Genomic DNA, 19,029 nt, shown 5'->3' with positions numbered 1-19,029 from the left:
TTCTTATTCTGGCCCACAAAAAGTAAGACTGTAGTGACATAGCTAGAAGTGACTCTCAATTTCTAAGGCAGGAAAGAGAGAAGATGAGACTAAAATCTAGTAAAAGGGCAGGACCTGGTAAAACCTGTGATGCAGTCACAGATCACTGTGAGGGCTTCCGAGACCCAAGAACATGCTGATTCCTCCCAACCTGGAACTGCCAGAAGAAGCCGGTTCTGAAGATGGTATGACTGACTGGGAAGAGACTTAGTTGTGTTGAATAGATAGGATGGAGGTGCTGATCTTGGGAACCTGATCAGAGTTCCTCAGCTGTTTCTGCTTGATGCCTTCAGTGGGTTTAGTAGGAACAAGGATGTTGGTGTAATTGTATTAGCAGTGGTGCTATTCCTTATTGCATTTAGAGGAAAGTTGAGAAAGCTGCTGATTCTCTGAGTCTGCACACTGGAAGATATTTTGTACAAAAAGATAGCTAAGCTGGCATGTGTTCATAGCTGGTTTCCCTTGGCAGTGGTTTTCACTCTGCAAATCAGTTCTGTTCTGTTCCTTGCAGAGTATCCCACGGGTGGCTTCCCTTGCAGTGGAATGTGTCAGTTCCTTCGCTGTGGACTTCTGGTTGCAGACACATCTATTTCAGGCTGGAATTTTGTGGCATCTGCTTGGTTATCTGTTTAACTATGACTATACATTGGAAGAGAGTGGCATTCAGAAAAACGAAGAAACAAACCAGCAGGTAACTTCAACCCAAATCCATGTAGACTTTTAGTAAACCATTGAGAAGCAAAGCTTGAGCCATTCAGAGATGCTGTGCTTCAAGACAGCTGTTGACTGCTCCTGATGCTGGCAGATGTTCTTTAAATGTAACCCAGAGTGACACCAAAATCACTTCATAGCCCAGACCATCTTCCTGTCTCCCAGCTCTCCAGTGCAGGGATTGTAGCTGGCACTACTATGCGCAACCACTTTTGATTTTAACCATTTATGCTGGAAGGATTTAAGGCAAGGGAATTGAAGGAACAGAAATCATGTAATATTTTCTTAGTTACTCAGTCAACTTTATGATTTCAGAATTATATAATAGGGAAATAAAATAACATATCAGGCTCTTGGGACTAGCTCTCCCAGCGTACTTGTCTGATTTTTATAGTTTTTGTTTTCTATCTCTTGGTTCATATTTGTTGTCATTCATTGTTCATATTCCCAGCATGTGCATCTAGCAGTTAGTTCTCCTTCCTGTCTCTTCCTCTTCACTCCACTTCCAGGTGATTCTGTAAGACACTGCATTGGGTATAGATGAACTTGTCGGTACTAAGGGGTTTCCCTATTTAAAAACAAAATAAATCTTGAATGTATAGGTTCAGTAGTGCTGATGTTGGTACACCTGTGCCAGCTGTTTCCTTGCCCATCATTAAAATGTTTCTATACAGTATTGACACCATAAAGCTAATTTTGTCACTTATGTAAGGAAACATACCTACTTTAATGTCTTGTTGGGTTATGTTTGTTTGTTTGTTTTTTATAACAGGAAGTGGCCAACAGTCTTGCCAAACTCAGTGTTCATGCCCTGAGTCGCCTTGGTGGGTATTTGCCTGATGACCAAGCAACACCAGAAAATCCAACCGTAAGGAAGAGTTTGGCTGGCCTGCTGACACCCTACATTGCTAGAAAGCTTGCTGTGGCTAGTGCTACTGAGGTATGAACTACAGCACTAAGCCGAGTTTGTGAACAGTGCAAAATCTTTTAAGTACTAAAGGAACAGGATAATCCCGATTGCTCTGAGAAACCTGAGAATCGAATATTCACTTGCTTGTTCTCTCAGGCAAGAAACTTGAGTGTACTCTAGGTTTATAGCAGTGACAACAGACCTTAGAGTCTGACCCCTGGGACAGAGAATTAGCTTCATGTTTCTCAGCAACAGAGCCCACCATTATTCTTACCAACATTGAATCACAAAGGGCTAGGACAAGAGAATGAATTTGCAGTGATTTCTCCAGTCAGGGACCAAGTTTGTTTAGACATTTGTTAGAAGTCATAGTTTATTCTTGGTCAAGGTTGAAATGCTGAAAATAAATCCATGCAGCTCACACCCCCTCATTCATACATTTACATCAGTTCATGGTGAATAAGTACTACTTCAGTGCCGTCATAACGTGTGTCCTTTTTGGTAAGGGTCATTGAGAAGCAGTCTAGGAAAATAGCAATAAGGAATTAAACTGTAAAGCTGCACTAGGTAAGCGTTGGGCCAAGTGCTTTGGGTAAGAGTGGCCTCGGGACATTACAAGGCTGTAATGCAGCACGTAGGTTGTTCATGCAGAAGATTACACGAAGTCGAGGCCAGCCTTGCTACAGAATGAGACTTGTCTCAAACAACAGAGATTTTAAATGAACACGTTAGACCCCATGTTTGGTGTTAGAAAACCAGTGGATTATTGGATCTGCACCGGATATTAGCTGTGGTCATCCTTGAGTGGTAGAATGGAGGTCCTTTTTTTTCCTCTTTTTCCCTCCCTTCTTCATTTCTGTCATCTTTTACTTTCATGAGGAAAAAGTCCTCAGGCTTCTAAAGTTCCAGGTACTTTTAGAGTCTGAGCCCTCGCTTGCTTGATCGTTTGTATGTGCTTAGGGTGCTCTAGTATGGGCATTTCACTTCCCCTAAGGAGGAGTCAGCTGTTTTGTCCCCTGGGTCTTCTGCTCTCTAGTTTGATGCTTTTTGTTGACTACAGACATCCTCTACAGAAATACCAGAAATTTAAGGGTTACCTTCTGCAGCCTTAAATTTTTTTTATTTTAAAATCAAGTCTTTCCATAATATCTATCTGTATTTAATGAAATCTTATTTTAAACCATCTGGTTCTCAGTGTGAGGATGTTTCTTATTATTTTTCTTGAGTAGTCTTACAACCTTTGAAGGCAAGGCTTGGATAGCTTTGTAGATGATGAAACTTACATGATGTCTCAGTTACTTTTCTATTGCTGTAATAGAAATAAAGGTAGCATGGCCCAGACAACTTTAAAAAAAAAAAATTTAATTGGGACTTGCTTATACTCTCAGAGGGTTAGTCCATCACCACCATGGCAGGGAGTGTGGTTTCAGTCCAGCAAGGCACTGAAGAAGTCACTGAGAGCTTACCTCCTTATCTGAAGGCAGAGGCAGAGAGAAGGTGAGGCTGGGCCTAGTGTGCACTTTTGAAACCTCAAACCCACCCTCAGTGACACACCTTCTCCACAAGACCACACCTCCTAATCCTTCCCAAACAGTTCCACCAGCTGGGAACCAGACATTCGAATATATGAGCCTATGGGGCCATTCTCATTCAGTTACCACACATGCTTTACTTTCTTCCTGGCCTAGAGCTCTGGAAATGAGAAATGGAAACTTTTTTCATTCAAACACTTGAGGTGTGGAATATGTGTTTACACTTGCAATTGAAGAGAGCCAAACGGAAGCATCATCTGCCTGCAGAACTCCCCAGGTGCAACCTGAGTCAGGGCATGGACAGGAAATCCAAGCTGTGCCCACCCACCCCCATTTTCCTTAGTGGGAGTGTGCTTCATAAAGATACAGATTTTGTTTCAAGCATATGTATGTGAAGAAAGTATGAGGTTTATTTAGAAACACTTACTGCTAACTAGATACTTAGGGTACTGGGTTTTCACAGAGCAGAGCGAAGATTGAGGACTTGACTGAAATCAGGCTCAGATTTCACCCCAGTCTCACATTTACTGATGTAAGACCTATGACAAATAATGTCAGCTGTTGTAGCCTTGGTTTTCCTGTACAGCAAGATGGAGGGCTGTGGGAGCCCATTTTCAGGTTCCTCGTGGCTTTACCCAGCAGGTCCACATAGAGAGGATGATTAGGACCACGGGCCTGAGTGAAGGTGTCTGAGATGGTCTGCACTTGGCTGTGCTGGGGGGAGGTCTTTTGCTCCACCCCTTGGCATCTCTATAAATACCCTGGGGCAGAGCCAGTCAGGGCCCGATGGAATAGGTTCCAGGATCCTTTATTTTCTATCTGTTTATCTCCACAATCTAAATCCTTCTATCTAATATTTCCTGCTGCTCGCACTCAAGAAAACTCTGGGGAGCTGTGGGGTTGGTGGGTAAATGCCCCGCAGAGAGGGCATCAGCAAGCTTCTCAGTCAAGGCTCCCTGAGTATCACCTAACAGGAATATTGTCTCCCTAGATTCTGAAGATGCTTAACAGCAATACAGAGAGCCCTTACTTGATGTGGAACAACTCTACAAGGGCAGAACTGCTTGAATTTCTTGAGTCACAACAAGAAAATATGATTAAAAAGGTGTGTTAATGTCTTATGTGCTCTTAGGTGGCTTATTCTGATGGAATCTGTCTTGAAGCAAAATGTGCTGTTTACCAATTAAACCAACAGCTTTTGTCTACCTTGTCATTGGCGCATTTTAAGGATAGCCTGGTGTTGTATAAAATAGCACTTTAGGGTGTTAGAGAGATGGCTCAGCAGTTAGGAGTACACAGCGCTCTTCCAGAGGATCTGAGTTTTATTCCCAACCCCTTAGACCAGCTCCTAACTCCTGTAACTCCAGCACTGGTGCGTCTGTCACATCTGCCTCCTAAGGCACCTCACTCACCTGTACAAACCCACAGACAGGCACACACGTAATTAAAAATAATAAAAACATCTTGAAAATCCTGTCTTAGGGTTTTCTTATTGTTACTACTTCCATGCAGCTAGCATGTTTAATCATTTTCATGCCCCCAGAGTGTTGCTCACAAACTGCTGTTCCTGTCAGTCAAAGCTTCCATTATCAAAACTGACATTTCCTCTTACCCACCACCTTCTAGTGGAGAAGCTGTTAATGCACCGGGAGAATTGGGCACTTTAATTCAATATATTCTTGTAACTCCCAGTCCAAATGTGCTCATTTCTCAGCCAACTCTACCACCACCCCATAGCATGGCCAAGCTAAATGTCCACTAGAGGGGTGAGAGGAGCAGTGTCATGACCTGCTTTATATTGCCAGCTCTAATTCTTGACTCACTCCAGTGACCTTCTGAGACTTCAAAATGAGTCCTAATAGTCTTAGCAGAAGTAAAACGCTCTGCTGTCACTGTGCCTATTCCACACACGTCACACCACGTGTGCCCTCTCGGAAGTGTTCAGTGCATTGTTAAACAAAACAGGGTAGATTTACAAACTGGACATTAAATTCTTACATCTAATCGTCTTTTTCTTTTTTTAAAGGGTGATTGTGACAAAACTTATGGGGCAGAATTTGTCTACAGTGACCATGCCAAAGAACTGATTGTGGGCGAGATTTTTGTTAGAGTATATAATGAAGTCCCAACTTTCCAGCTAGAGGTCAGTGCTTGCCTTTGAATTTTATTTGATGCCTTTGATGATACTTACTGAGGACTACTACTGACTTACTCAAGTTGTACAAATTGAAATTAATACTTCTTTGTTTGCTGAGTTCATTATAAGTTGTCCTGGCTAAGTATGGGCCTCTTCATCTACGTCAGTGTTTCTCAACCTGTGGGTCGTGACCCCTTGGGGGGGTCAAACAACCCTTTCATAGGAGTTGCCTATCAGATGTTTGCATTACAATTCATAGCAGTAACAAAGTTACAGTTAAGGAGTAGCTATGAAATAATTTTATGGTTGGGGTCCCCACAACATGAGGATCTGTATTAAAGGGTTGCAGTGTTGGGAAGGTTGAGAACCATTGCTCTAGATTGTTGAAGAATTGAGTTTCATAAAGCTCATAAAACAACTCCTTGTTTCTTAGCTGTCCCTTTTATTTGCGGCTTTGGGGGAAAGGCAAAAATTTTGTAGTTGAGTGGCTTATAAAGAGAGAAGTGAAGCATATTGTGTATGTGCATGGATGTGTGCCCACATACTCAAACTTCTCTTGCCTCAGCCTCCCAAGTAACTAAGATTACAGACATTTACCACCAAGCTGGGTGAAAAGTAATGCTTTGTTTTAGAATTTGCTCCTGAAATAGGAATTTACCAAATTATAGTGCATATTATTATTCACAGGATAATATGTTTAGCTAGTCAACAAAATGAATTAAATGATTAGAAAAGACCATTGGGAAGCTAGCCTCTGAATTTCTGTTGTAACTGTGTAATTTTTGTATTATAAAAATGCAATTTAATTACAAAAAATCACATATGCTCTTATTTAGATTGGTAAAGGGGACAAATATCCTGATCGTAAAATGTTACCAAGATACTGGTGAAAGTGTGTAAGACCTCAGACAGTGTAGTGAATTTGATTGGTTTGATTTTCTCGCTCCTTTATGCATAGCTGTGTTCATTTGTAGTCACAGTTTGTCACATCCATTCAGATTCTGGAGGTTTTCTTTTGCTGTAGAGTCTTCAGGAGAGGTTATTACAGTGGCACACACATTCACATATTTGTGTGCTTGGCTTAGGTTCCAAAAGAGTTTGCTGCGAGTCTCTTGGATTACATCGGCTCTCAGGCCCAGTACCTCCACACGTTCATGGCCATCACACATACTGCAAAAGTGGAGTCAGAGCAGCATGGGGACCGCTTACCGAGAGTGGAAATGGCTCTGGAGGCTCTGAGAAATGTCATCAAGTACAACCCAGGTGTGTGGTTGTGCCCTTGATTCACAGCACCCTTCTAGCAGAGCAGCCAGGGGGTTCCAGAACACTCAGTTTTACTGTGGAGACTCAGGGAAGAATCACACTTGACTCTTGTGCTACATTGACATCATAATAAAGGGAGTTGACTCCAAAGATCTCCTAAGGCTAGGAGAGAGGTCGAGGTACTGTGTTTAAAATAATTCATATTTAAGAAAAAAATAAACTGAAATAGCACCATTTGTTAGAGTGAATTTCTACATTACTGGTATAAATTACCATATTGTGTTTACATGCTTGGATTTATTAGATGATCTAAATTTTGCCTCTTTTGTCCTCAACACAGTATTATTTGCATGTAGACACTCATATTTTTTGAAAATTTTCCAAAGTTTTTGGTATGTAAAAATTGAAATACTAAAACGGGTGAGAGCTCTTCTCTTAAATGTCTTGCAAAGGACATTCAAACACTCCCAGATGGCCGTCCTAGCTGCCCGGGTGGTCTAGGTAGGTATAGTGCAAGTAAGATGAAGTTACCCTCGCATGGCCTTCATTTCTAGCTTACGCCAGCAGAGGGAGACTCCAAAAGCACAAATTCACAAATTTCAATTCCTTTCTTCCTTTTTTAAATTATTTATTCTTTTTATATACATTGGTGTTTTGCCTGCATGTATGTCTGTGTGAGGATGCTGGATCCCCAGTTTAAATTTCTTTAAGATATTTATTTACCCTCTTCAATGAATACTGAAGTGCTATTAAAATTTTTAGCTTTTTGGCATTTGCCAAAATTTTGTTCACATAACCAGTAGCAATATGAGGAAAATTATTCATTCACAAGGTACATTGAGATGTTGCTAAAGACTCTTAAAACCCAAAGAGAACATCATTCTGTATTGTTTGGGGTTGTCATCATAATTTTTACAGGTGTTTCGAGGCACAGTGAAGCTTCAACGCAGGAAGTCTGTGGTTTGCAACTAGTAAAGAACCAAGGCAGGCCTGCATGGGAACTTAGCTTTGATTCTACCCCTGAAGTTCTGTGAGGTCTGTGTGCCCTCCATGCTCTTCAGCATTCCATTGCTTAGTTGTGACGGTTCTTACCTATTAAGAAGTGGTGTGAAACTGAATTTAAAAGTAGCCTATTGAAAGGGCTGCAGAGATGGCTCAGTGGTTAAGAGCACTGACTGCTTTTCCAGAGGACCCGGGTTCAATTCCTGGCATCCACATGGCACCTCAACAACTGTCTGTAACTCCAGCTCCAGGGCACCTGACACCCTCACACAGACATACATGCAGGCAAAACACCAATGCATGTAAAATTAATAAATTTTTTTTTTAAAGTAGCCTATTGAATGTTTTCAGACTATAGGGGATAAAGGCATCTAGGACCTCAAGAAATTATGGATTGTACTCTTTTATGGTTGTGTAGCAGAAGAAATTGTGTGCTGAACAAAACGCTCTGTTCTGTATTTTGCTTGATTAACAAGAGTGCTAACAGATGTATGGAATTGGGACTGAAGTGGGTAGGAATGGAAACATTGTTCTGTTATGAAGAATCCCTGGTGTGTGCATGTCAAATTGTTTGTGATATTGTCTTCAAGCGGCAGAGTTCTGTCCCAGTTTTAATTAAAGGCTAAATGATACCAGATTCTCCCAAATAGATAGAATTACATTGAGTGAGTAATCCTAAAGTCTAGACACAACTGTCCAGTCTTTCAACATTACAAAGCATTATCATCTATAAAGTTCGTGCATGACAATGGATAATTGAGCTACCACCATCACCACCCCAAACCAACAACAAAACCCCACAACGCTTTGAGTCAGCTTACCTTGTATTGGGCTATGTTCATATGTGTCCTGAGATTCATGCAGTGTTTGGGCTGTAGGTTGGAGACTACTGGTAGAAGTAATAAGTAAAATTACCCTCCTCTATTTAAAATTTTTGAGCTGTGTTTATACTGATTATTTGAAATTTTTCTTGTTTTTAGCCTGGAACTAGAGGTAGGCATGTAAGCAAACCAAAGAAATTCTAATACTCTGTTCTTTGCCACTTAACACCCTATACTGCTTCCAGACATTCCTCAGAGTTCAGAGATAGGCTTCACAGCAAATAAGAGTGTGTTTTCCAAAGGCCTAAATTGTGTCTCTTGTAAATAAAATGACTCTTTGTTCTCATTCCCTAGGTTCTGAATGTGAATGCACTGGGCACTTTAAGTTAATATTTTCTCTGCTCCGAGTCCATGGAGCTGGTCACGTGCAGCAACTGGCTCTAGAGGTAAAACTGTTTTGTACTAAGGAATGCTGTGTCTCCTCCCACTTACTGTCAGTGCTTTGAGAATTGATTAATCATTTTCTAAAGTTGATGAAAGTCTGTATGCTATATTCATTTCGTCTATTAGGTCAAATTCATGTATTTTTGAAATTGAACTAATGTAATTATGAATGTAACTCTACAGAGCAAATGCTGGACACTATCATTCAGGGTGGTTCTGTCTGTGGTTGTTGGCATGCTTCAGGGCCTGAGTATATTGTAGAGTGCCATGTGGAGTGTGTTAGGGACCAGGCTTTACTGGAAAGTTTAGTAGCCACAGATCAGCAAGAGGAGAAGGCAGTTCCCTGTCTTGGTGCCCACAGAAAGAGATTATGACCAGGACACCCCCTGAGGATCAACCTCACCCCTTTGCTCTCAGTTCCTCCCTCTCCTTGTAGACCTAGCACAGAAATAACCGTTTGGCAAGGCTTGCAGAACCCTTGGTGAAGAGTTATGGGAGGAGTTTCACAAGCCCTCGGGTGGTAAGGGTCCCAGAGAAGTTGGAGGCCCTTTCCCAAAAAGAATGACACTATTAGTCCCTCAGGATGCTGTTTTGGCTGCAGCTGTTGACAGAGTCAGGAAGCCCCGATCCTGGTCGTGTGTGTCTAGGCACCTCAGAGTAAGGGCTTGCAGTCATCCTCAGATGACCCTGTCATTACAGCACATGGTTTAGTACCGAAAACACCACTGTCAACCTTGCAGGAGCAGGTACAGAAATAGCTTTTTAAAAAACACTGTGTAATGTGTCCTAAGAGTACCTTTCGGTTTATCATATTCTTAATAGAATAGTAGTCGTTAAGTTCATCAGAAAGCATTAACAAGCATGTTCTTTGCATTGGAAAACACGTTTTACTATTTACTTCCTTCAGAAATCTTGTAACTTTTTAACCAAACATTATTAGATCTAGAATACAGTGCTCTGGAATGCTGAACCTGGTTCAAGTGGCATCAGTCTTTTGCTGTATACAACAATGGCTAGACTTGAAGCAGCTTTTCTTTGAGAGAAAAATGCACCAATTTCTTTATAATGGAGGCTAGAGCAGTCTGTTGTGTTAGCTGCTAAGGACATTTACTTCTCCTAAAGCAAGAGAAAGCCATGGTGAAGACCAGCCCTCCCTAACCACCCCCTCATCAGTGACCACAGCTCTGGAAGGAATTCTATGTCCGACAGAAGGTTTCTCAAACAATCAAATTAATAATAGCCAATCTTTTGAAATTAACTCTTCTCAAAATTGTTTTGTCCTCCAAACATTTCTGTCACTTTATAAAACCATCACTTCATTTAATTTAGGATCAAAATTATTTAATACCCTGTTGATTAATTTTCAGGTTGTGAATATAGTGACATCCAACCAAGACTGTGTCAATAATATTGCAGAATCCATGGTTTTGTCCAATTTGTTGGCTCTTCTACATTCATTGCCATCAAGTAGGTATATGCACAGATGGAATTTTGGAAACCGCAGCATAATAGCTCATAAGGGCAGCAGATCACAGTTGATACAAAAGTTGAGATGTGTCACTCATTGAGTTTTAGAATATTTAAAGTAGTACTCACCATATTAGATTTGTTTTTCTAATTATTTGTATAAATGAATGAAATTATGTTGTCTCCCATATAAAAGTAGAAAGTTGGGGAGTGAGACAAGTCTAAAACCAAAGGAAAATACCTGGAAATGTCAGTTTGTTGAACATAGTCTTGGTATGAGTAACTAAAATGTACTGGTATTCCATGATGTATTATAATGAAAAGATCTTGAGTACTATGACTTGGATATTACGTCTGGGATACTATGCTTATGGTAGTAGTGATTGCACTTAGTCCTGTGCCCTTTATCTTTTACTGATTTGATACCCATGGTGATACTACCACCAAGGTGATTGTGGAATGCGGCAGCCTGATTCTGAATGCAGCCTGTGGTGATGCCGCTTCTTTGAAAGCAGTACAGTTGTCCACTGTAATAGGTGGTCACTGTGCTGCTTCTTGCCTTAAGATTGTTTTGTGGGAGGAAGGTCATTGAGGTTTCAGCCAGTTGTAGTGTAGCTTCAGTCACAAAACAGATTCCTAGTCAACTTTGCTAACTTCTGAATGTTGTATGGACCTTAATTCTACCTCTCTGCAGTCTTGAAAGTTAGGGCCCTCTTTACTTATCTTTTATTGTTTGTTGTTTCTTCATATCTAATTAAGTAGAGTTGCCTTTTTCTTGAATAGTGTTTTCTTTTGAATAAATAACAAACTTGGAATAGCTATTTAAAATAGCAGCACTCAGGAGTTGGAAGCAGATGGATCTCTGTGAGTTCCACGCCATCCAAGGTTACATTGTCAAATCCTATCTAAAAAAAAAAAAAAAAGAAAGAAAAAGAAAAGAAAAAGAATAAAATGGCAACCTTAAGAAGCCATTTTGTAGATTATTGTTGTCAGAGCTACAAGCTTAGGTTGCTTTTCCTTTTCTTTTTCAAGCTTTGTAAGACTTAATGCAAAACCAAACTGGTTGGTAAAGTAAAACATGACATAAATTGTAGTTTCAAAATGTAAATTTAGGAGCTAGAGATATGGCTCAGCAGTTCAGAGCGCTGGCTGCTCTTGCAGAGGACCCAGGTTCAGATCCCAGCACTCACGTGGCAGCTCACAACTCACAACTCCAGTTTCAGATGCTCTCTTCTGACCTCTGGGCACCAGGCACAAATGTAGTACACAGATATCCTTGTAGGCAAAACATTGATACACATAAATAACCTTTAAAAAGATAAAGTATTAATTTATTACTGCTTCACTTACATAGTATACCCAACACTTTACTTTTTTCTTTCTTTCTTTCTTTTTTTTTTTTCTTTTTTGGTTTTTCGAGACAGGGTTTCTCTGTGTAGCTTTACGCCTTTCCTGGAACTCGCTCTGTAGCCCAGGCTGGCCTCGAACTCACAGAGATCTGCCTGCCTCTGCTTCCCGAGTGCTGGGATTAAAGGAGTGCGCCACCACTGCCTGGCTCAATACTTTACTCTTATAAGTAAAATAGCAACATTTAGATATTCTCACCGACTCTTATTTTCTAAGGAGCACTGTTATTATCGTTTTAGTCTCAGCCCAGTGCTTGTCAGCCTCTTTCCTCTCTATCAACTCTTCATTCCTTTAGCCTCTTGTCTGTCATTCCCACTTGGCTCTGAAGGAGCAAAGTTTGTTAGTTCAGTGTACTTAGATACATACAGCCTGGCCGAGGAGAAAAAAAAAGGCTGTGCCTGGGGAGTGCAACACCAGTTTACAGTTGTTCTTCCTCCTGGTTCCCTAAGACAGTAACGACAGGTAGAAATCTTAGGTGCCTAGTAGGGTGTCCTCTGGATATTAGGAAGTGATGATTTGGGTCATGGAGGAAACAGTGAGGTAGAAAGATCGTATAGCATAGTGGTCGTGAGTGTGGACTTCAGAGGGAAACAGACATGGGTAGGAAAACCAGCTATACCATTAACTCTCTATGAGACCTTAGGCTGGATGTGCCAGGCCTCAGCTTGAGCCAGCACAGCCATAGCAGTACCTGTCTTGCTGGTTATCGTGAGGGTGGAATGTGATACACTATAACATCTGGCTAAGGGTCTGGTACACGGTGGTGCCCTGTAAATGGAAGCCAAGGGGTTGATATGTCCCTTGACATGTCTTTTGCTCTACAGGCCGTCAGCTTGTTCTGGAGACTCTCTATGCTTTGGCATCGAATACAAAGATAATCAAAGAAGCCATGGCAAAGGGTAATGTACACAGCTCTTTCTCAGCCATCCAGCTCAGTGTGCTGTCGTTCACCTTGAGCTGCTTTACAGTCTGGTGATGTAGAGTTCTAAAAATCAAAACACTTAGCCAGGCATTGTGGTGGCCCTGTTCCCAGCTACACAAGGCTGAGACAAGAGGATTGTTTGAGGCAAGGACTTTGGCTCAAACTGGGCAAAATAGTGAGACTTCATTGAAAGTATAAGATGTAGTGAGTTGAAATTAGGTGGAAAGTGAATAGAAACTGCTGATGAGAAAAGTCGTTTTCTGCATATAAGCACTGATTATTTTTCTTCTTTCATAGGAGCTTTGATTTATTTATTGGATATGTTCTGCAATTCAACACATCCACAGGTTCGATCCCAGACAGCAGAACTTTTTGCTAAAATGACAGCAGATAAACTAATAGGTCCAAAGGTGAGTCCAAATATCAGTTACTCTGGTAATTATTTCATGACATTTGATTTTATGTCTGTTTGGGATGGCAAGGGCAGGAAGTGCTTTTCTGTGGAAGCTGAGGCTGTAGCTCTATGTCAGGGAACCTGTGCTGAAACTCAGAAGGCTCAATAGAGTGGAGCAGGGTGATTGTCTCTCTTGAAGAGAGATGGCAGTCCTGGGGAGATGGCTCAGTGGGTAAGAGGACCAGCTGTGCAAGCAAAAAGACCTGCATTTGAATCCCCAACACCCTGATAAAAAGAAGGGCATAGCCTGTGTGCCTGTAAACCCAGCGTGGGGAGCAGGGGAGGAGATCTCACAAATGCTCAACTCATCCCTTGTCGTAGGAAAGCAGCCTAGAAGCAGCACTGTTGCAGTGGAGGGTTGGTGTACAGCAGGTGGCAGTGTTGGCCAAGCCACTGTCCAGCCCTGCCCTGAACAGCTGAGGAGCATAGGCATGGCACTGGAGGGTTAGGAGAAAGTCTGCTCTGCATAAATAAATCTCTAGTCATGTGTGCACACAGGCCAGGGGTCAGGTTAAATTCTTAGCACTGGAAAGGCTCTAACTTCAAACTGCTGCTTACAAATGAAAAGGGCCATTCATCCCACTGCTGAACAGATCAGCACTCTTGAGACTTAATAGGTAGAGTACTATTGTGTACAGCGGGACCAATAACTTAATATGCCCCTAGTAGACTAGATTACAGAAACAGTATGGAGAAGACTTGGTAGGTTAAGATTAAGTAAAATTAAAGTTTGCTTTTGTGTCAGTTTAATAGCATAAATCTACTTAAATCTGATACCTTGGAAACTTACCTGCCTGATCAGTAGGTGGTTTCTACAGTCTTATAAATAGAGCTACAAAAAGTGTCTGCCAGTGGGTGTGTAGTTCAGTGCTGGGGTGCTTGCCCTGCAGACAGGAGGCCCTGGGTGTGATCTGCCAGCACTGCAGGAAGAGAGTGGTGTAATGGTTTGCTTACAGAGAAGCCAGTCTTCCAAATTCATGAGAACAGTTCAGTTTTGCCTTTAAGCCATGAAATATTTTAAAATACGAGATAAATTATTGGTTTTTTTTTTAAAAGAACAGATCCTAGACTGTAATAAAGCAGTTTTCAACCTGTCAGCCATTTCTGCCCTAAAATTCACATAGAACGCCGCCAAGGTTATGTGCTGATTAATAGTGAAAAGGACTAGACTGGGTTTCTAACTAAACGTCTTTCAGAAGATGGTTTTGTTCAAACTTTGAAAAGCACAAGTGATGGGAAAGCTAACAGGCTGAGTGGCCTGCGGTGGCGCGTGGCAGTGTGGCTTGAGAGCCGAACTCTTGCTTTATTGTTCTCAGTCCTGGGCTGTGGACTTAGTTTTTGACACAGTATAACTTATCTCTAGACCTAAATGTCTTTAGGTTCACAGAGAGGAAGTTAGAAAGTTTTAAGTCCTACTTTAGTTTCCAGTGCTTCTTGGGGTGTGTTTTCTGAGCTTTGAGAATGTGCTGTTGGGGGGTGGGACACAGGGGACCAGTATGGGCAGGAAGAGAATGGTTCCTGCCCTCAGGAGGCTGATGGCCAGGAAGAGCAGTGAACTCAGCCACTTTCTGGAACGTGCTTCCCGGCTTTGTTCTCTGTAGAAGGGAATAGTTTTGTGGCATGATGTCTCTGCACACTAGAGTACAAGCAGAAGGAAGCCTAAGCCTGGGAGTGTCTTGTTCACTGCATTTAGCAGTGTTATTCACTAGATAGGAAATACCTCCTGTGGGGACCTCAGCTCCCTTCACTCTCGAGATAGTTGGCTGATCATGAATGGGCTGGCATAAGTCATTCTGTGAGGGCCCTGGTGTGTAACTGTCACGGCTTTAGTTCATTGGTTGTTAGAAGTTGAGGCTAACTCTGTAACCAGTAGTTGTATGGAGCTTTTGGCATTTGTGTGCGCACATATGTGTATAGTATGTGTCTTTGTACTGACTTCATGTATAGGTCATAGAGTAAGCATCTCTGTGTCAGGAGCCAAGAAAATACCTAGCAAGTGGAGTTTCCGCAAGACAAGATTTGAGCACAGTTTGACATGAATGGAAAAAGTGTCTTCCCAGCCTTCATTTTCCCTTTGCCCTTGAGCCTTCCTTCCCCTGATTTTCATTTATATTATGCACTGGATCTTCATGTGCGTGTCTGTGTGTTGGGGGTGGTGTTTGTGCTTGGGACTGAACCCAGAGCTTCCTCTGTCCCTGAGCTGACCCCAGCCCCCTGTGTTTCAAAGCTACCATTAAAGTCCTTTTTAGACACACAGTGTGCCATAAAACACAGTGGAGCAAAATAAATGCACTAGAGACTACTTGTAGGACATAAAAATGCAATGTGAAAAAAGTTAGTTTGTGGGAGTATAGAGGCAGAGAGACAGGGGAACAGGCCAGCAAAGGGTTGTACTGCACATGCACGAACCTGTACAAAGTGTTGGAAACTTCATATGAGGGCTTCTGAATCGTTTTCTTGGAAGGATATGTTGTTAGTCCGTCAGTCAGTCGGTCGATCAGTCTTTCCGTTTTGAGACAGTGTATTACACTGTAGTTCAGGCTAGCCTGGAACTCCCTACATAGCCTAAGCTCCCGTGAACTCATGTCAGTCCTCTGGCCTCAGCCTCATGAGTGCTGGAATGTCAGGCACAAGGTACCACACCCAACTTGAGTTTTTTCGGGTTTCTTCACTGTAGGGAACAGAGAACTAACTGGCAGGTCATAGACTTGTAAGGTTCCTTTTTCATTAGCTCAGATTTGTCTCTTCCTCTCCAGGTCTTTTAGAGAACTGTTGTTATATCTCACCCACAGCACTGATTGCACTGCTGTTCTGTCTTAGGAAACTTGGAAGAACAAGTCAAATAATGAGATGTTTCCAGTGGCCCTTAAAACTCTGAACTTCCTCCCCTAGGTTCGAATTACGTTAATGAAATTTCTGCCCAGTGTGTTCATGGATGCCATGAGAGACAACCCCGAAGCTGCTGTGCATATATTTGAGGGAACTCATGAAAATCCAGAGCTGATCTGGAATGACAGTTCCAGAGATAAGGTGTCTACAACTGTGAGAGAGATGATGCTAGAGTAAGTAAGGAGGGAGGCCCAGGGGTAGGCGTGGTCCTGTCCTGCCCATCCCTCTCCAACACTTGTTCTGAAGGCTAATTTGACTAAAGTTCAGTGTTCTTACCTCTCCCCCCTCCCTCCAAGGCACTTTAAAAACCAGCGGGACAACCCTGATGTGAACTGGAAGGTAAACTACACTTTTTATTTTACAGGGTTTTGTTTTGTATTTTTGTTGTTGTTGTATTTTAATTTCTGTTGAGTCAGTGTGTCGGCCTGTAGCTGTTGATTACTCTGTTCTTAAGCCATGTGGGTATGCCCATGGGAACCAGGCTTCAAACAGATGTCAAAGTCAGAATACTTACACTAGAACCAAATGATGACAATGACATCTTCTACAGGCTCCATTAAGAGGAAATCTCAATTATTATAATTTTATTGTGTCTAAAACAGTTGTTACTAACGGCTATCTTTGTAGTAGTGTATTGTGTGCAGATTTCATTATCAGTCTTACATTTCCTGCTTTGCAGAGGAATGATAATATAAGATGACTCACCCATGATTCCTTCCCCTCTCTTTAAAGTTGCCTGAAGATTTCGCTGTGGTATTTGGAGAAGCAGAGGGTGAACTCGCTGTGGGAGGAGTTTTCTTGAGAATCTTCATAGCACAGCCAGCTTGGGTGCTGAGAAAACCCAGAGAATTTCTTATTGCACTGTTAGAAAAATTAACTGAGCTCCTGGAGAAGAACAACCCGCATGTAAGCCTCAGTCATCAACAAAACACTTCAAAGAGTTTGCTGAGTATACCAGTTACATTCCCCTGAAAACCTCATCCTTGCTGACCAGGGAGAATCAGTTGCTTCTTGGATAACTCCAGGGCTGGGGGTCTGTAGTGGTAGAGTGCTTACCTAGCATGTGCATGGCTCAGAGTTTGGTCTCCAGCACTGCATGAAAACAAAATCTCAAAATAGCAGCTACATTTGAATTCAAATGTACATGTTGTGTGTGTGATGATATGAGGTATGTGTCTTTGCAAGCCATGATCTACTATAGGAAAGACCATAATGGTAGCCAGATCTATTAAATATAGGTTAAACATTTCTTTTCAGAAAATCAAAAGTCTTAGGTGCTCTAAAATCAGAACCCTTAAGTATCACAGTGATGCCCAAAGCCAGGTAGTAATGTCTATGTAAATATCTAGGATCTGAAACATTTCTGGATTGAAGCATTTCAGGAAAGAGGTTGTTGGCCTGTAATAGTGCTTTTCATAGAACTGGGAGAAACACCAACTGCTCCTGCATTCTTTTGGATTCTTGCTGCTGTCTCACAGTGGCATGTATGTAACCCTGTCTTAAATTGTCATATAGTCATTTAGGAATTATCTTTTACCTCTGCCATAAAAACACAGTGTACCTGGCCCAGTGAGGGCTGCTTAGGATGTGATAGCACATTTTTAGGTCCTTAGGTTTGTGCCTTTTATCAAAGAAAAAGTCTGCTGCTCTCTTAGGATGTAGGAATTGGATTGCGGGTATCAGCACTTGGAATTTTCAAACAACAAATGTTTTGAACAACAGTTGTTTTAAGGCTATTTAAGAATTTTTTCAGTGCTTTATGGTTTATTTGGTCTGGTGTTTTATTTGTTCTTTCCAGGGAGAGACTCTGGAAACACTGACGATGGCCACGGTTTGTCTCTTCAATGCACAACCTCAGTTGGCAGATCAAGTCCCACCATTGGGCCATCTTCCCAAAGTTATCCAGGCGATGAATCACAGAAACAATGCCATTCCTAAGAGTGCTATTCGGGTTATTCACGCCCTGTCTGACAATGAGGTATTAATGAATCCACTCAGGAGCTTAGAGCTCCAAAGTTTATCTGTGGCCCCTTGACGACACTTGAGAGTGTTAGGCCCCATCTGCTGTGTGCCTTTTTCTATCAGTTTCAGTGATTAGTAGAGGTGGAACTTATTCCTTCTTAACCAGAAAAGTGTGTTTGAAATTGCATCTTGTTGCTGTGGAACTTACCTTGCCGTGTATAACATTCAACTCTACAAGTATCCTTGTCTTTTGGACTCTTAGCTGTGTGTTCGAGCCATGGCATCTTTGGAGACCATTGGTCCACTGATGAATGGAATGAAAAAGCGAGCAGATACTGTTGGTCTGGCCTGTGAAGCAATTAATCGAATGTTCCAGAAGGAGCAGAATGAATTAGTGGCACAGGTAAGTGACTGTCTGTGAGCACTGTTTCAGGAAAGCAGACATACCAGACAGATACTCTGTGACTGAGCCCATAGGACTTTGTAAATACTGTTTGACAGTTGGACACACAGAAAAGTTAGTGTCTCACCAACTTTTCTTGCCCTTTTTTTTTTTTTTTTTTTTTTGCGTTCATCCTTAGCTTCTTTGTAAAAATGATTTCATCGAACTCTTTGGGTCCTGTTCATTCATTCCTTATTTCTTTAGAATCAGGTTGAGATTTGTATTCTATTCACAGAGACCACTCACCTAGTAGAAATCAGACTTGGTAGATACCAGTGTACACAGACACTGAAGGGAAAAGGTAAACTCGGGCAAAAACGAACTTTCTTGTTCTGGATGCAAATACCACATAGCTTCACCCGGGTGGCCTTCACACTCCTGTGAGCAGAGAAGGGTAGTTAGTTAGCAGAGGCCAGGGTGGGAAATGGGGCAGTGTCTGTCACGGCTGGAAAGTTTGTGCGTCTGTTGCATTGTGGTGAGTGCAGCTGATAGTGTACCACATATAAGAATAAATTTAAATGTCCTCTTCACAAAAGATGCTTGAAGCCATAATTTTGCTAATTAGCTTGATATTTTACATTGTCTTAGTTAGGATTTCTATTGCCATGAAGAGACACCATGACCACG

General features: G+C 41.8%; 1 protein-coding gene across 3 annotated transcripts in view; it reads left to right on the top strand.

Moving 5' to 3' along the window:
- Nucleotides 1-19,029, top strand: part of Dnajc13 (DnaJ heat shock protein family (Hsp40) member C13) — a 117,524-nt gene that overhangs the window by 87,174 nt on the left and 11,321 nt on the right. For all 3 annotated transcript variants that reach the window (XR_008214028.1, XM_052718879.1, XM_052718871.1), the window contains 14 exons: nt 551-730; nt 1,523-1,690; nt 4,184-4,297; nt 5,219-5,335; nt 6,415-6,592; nt 8,770-8,861; nt 10,227-10,326; nt 12,558-12,632; nt 12,953-13,065; nt 16,002-16,171; nt 16,295-16,337; nt 16,731-16,904; nt 17,797-17,976; nt 18,223-18,363. Coding sequence is in view for 2 of the 3 variants with exons in the window: in XM_052718879.1 (XP_052574839.1) it covers nt 551-730; nt 1,523-1,690; nt 4,184-4,297; nt 5,219-5,335; nt 6,415-6,592; nt 8,770-8,861; nt 10,227-10,326; nt 12,558-12,632; nt 12,953-13,065; nt 16,002-16,171; nt 16,295-16,337; nt 16,731-16,904; nt 17,797-17,976; nt 18,223-18,363 (1,845 nt within the window). In the remaining variant the exon portion in view is untranslated. The remainder of the gene's footprint in view (nt 1-550; nt 731-1,522; nt 1,691-4,183; nt 4,298-5,218; nt 5,336-6,414; nt 6,593-8,769; nt 8,862-10,226; nt 10,327-12,557; nt 12,633-12,952; nt 13,066-16,001; nt 16,172-16,294; nt 16,338-16,730; nt 16,905-17,796; nt 17,977-18,222; nt 18,364-19,029) is intronic.

This window comes from Peromyscus californicus, unplaced genomic scaffold (genome assembly GCF_007827085.1).
Source record: "Peromyscus californicus insignis strain IS unplaced genomic scaffold, ASM782708v3 Scaffold_11__1_contigs__length_118956290, whole genome shotgun sequence".
In the NCBI taxonomy this organism is placed as follows: Eukaryota; Metazoa; Chordata; class Mammalia; order Rodentia; family Cricetidae; genus Peromyscus; species Peromyscus californicus.
Note: the sequence above shows the minus strand (reverse complement) of the source record. Positions and strands in the feature narration are given on the sequence as shown.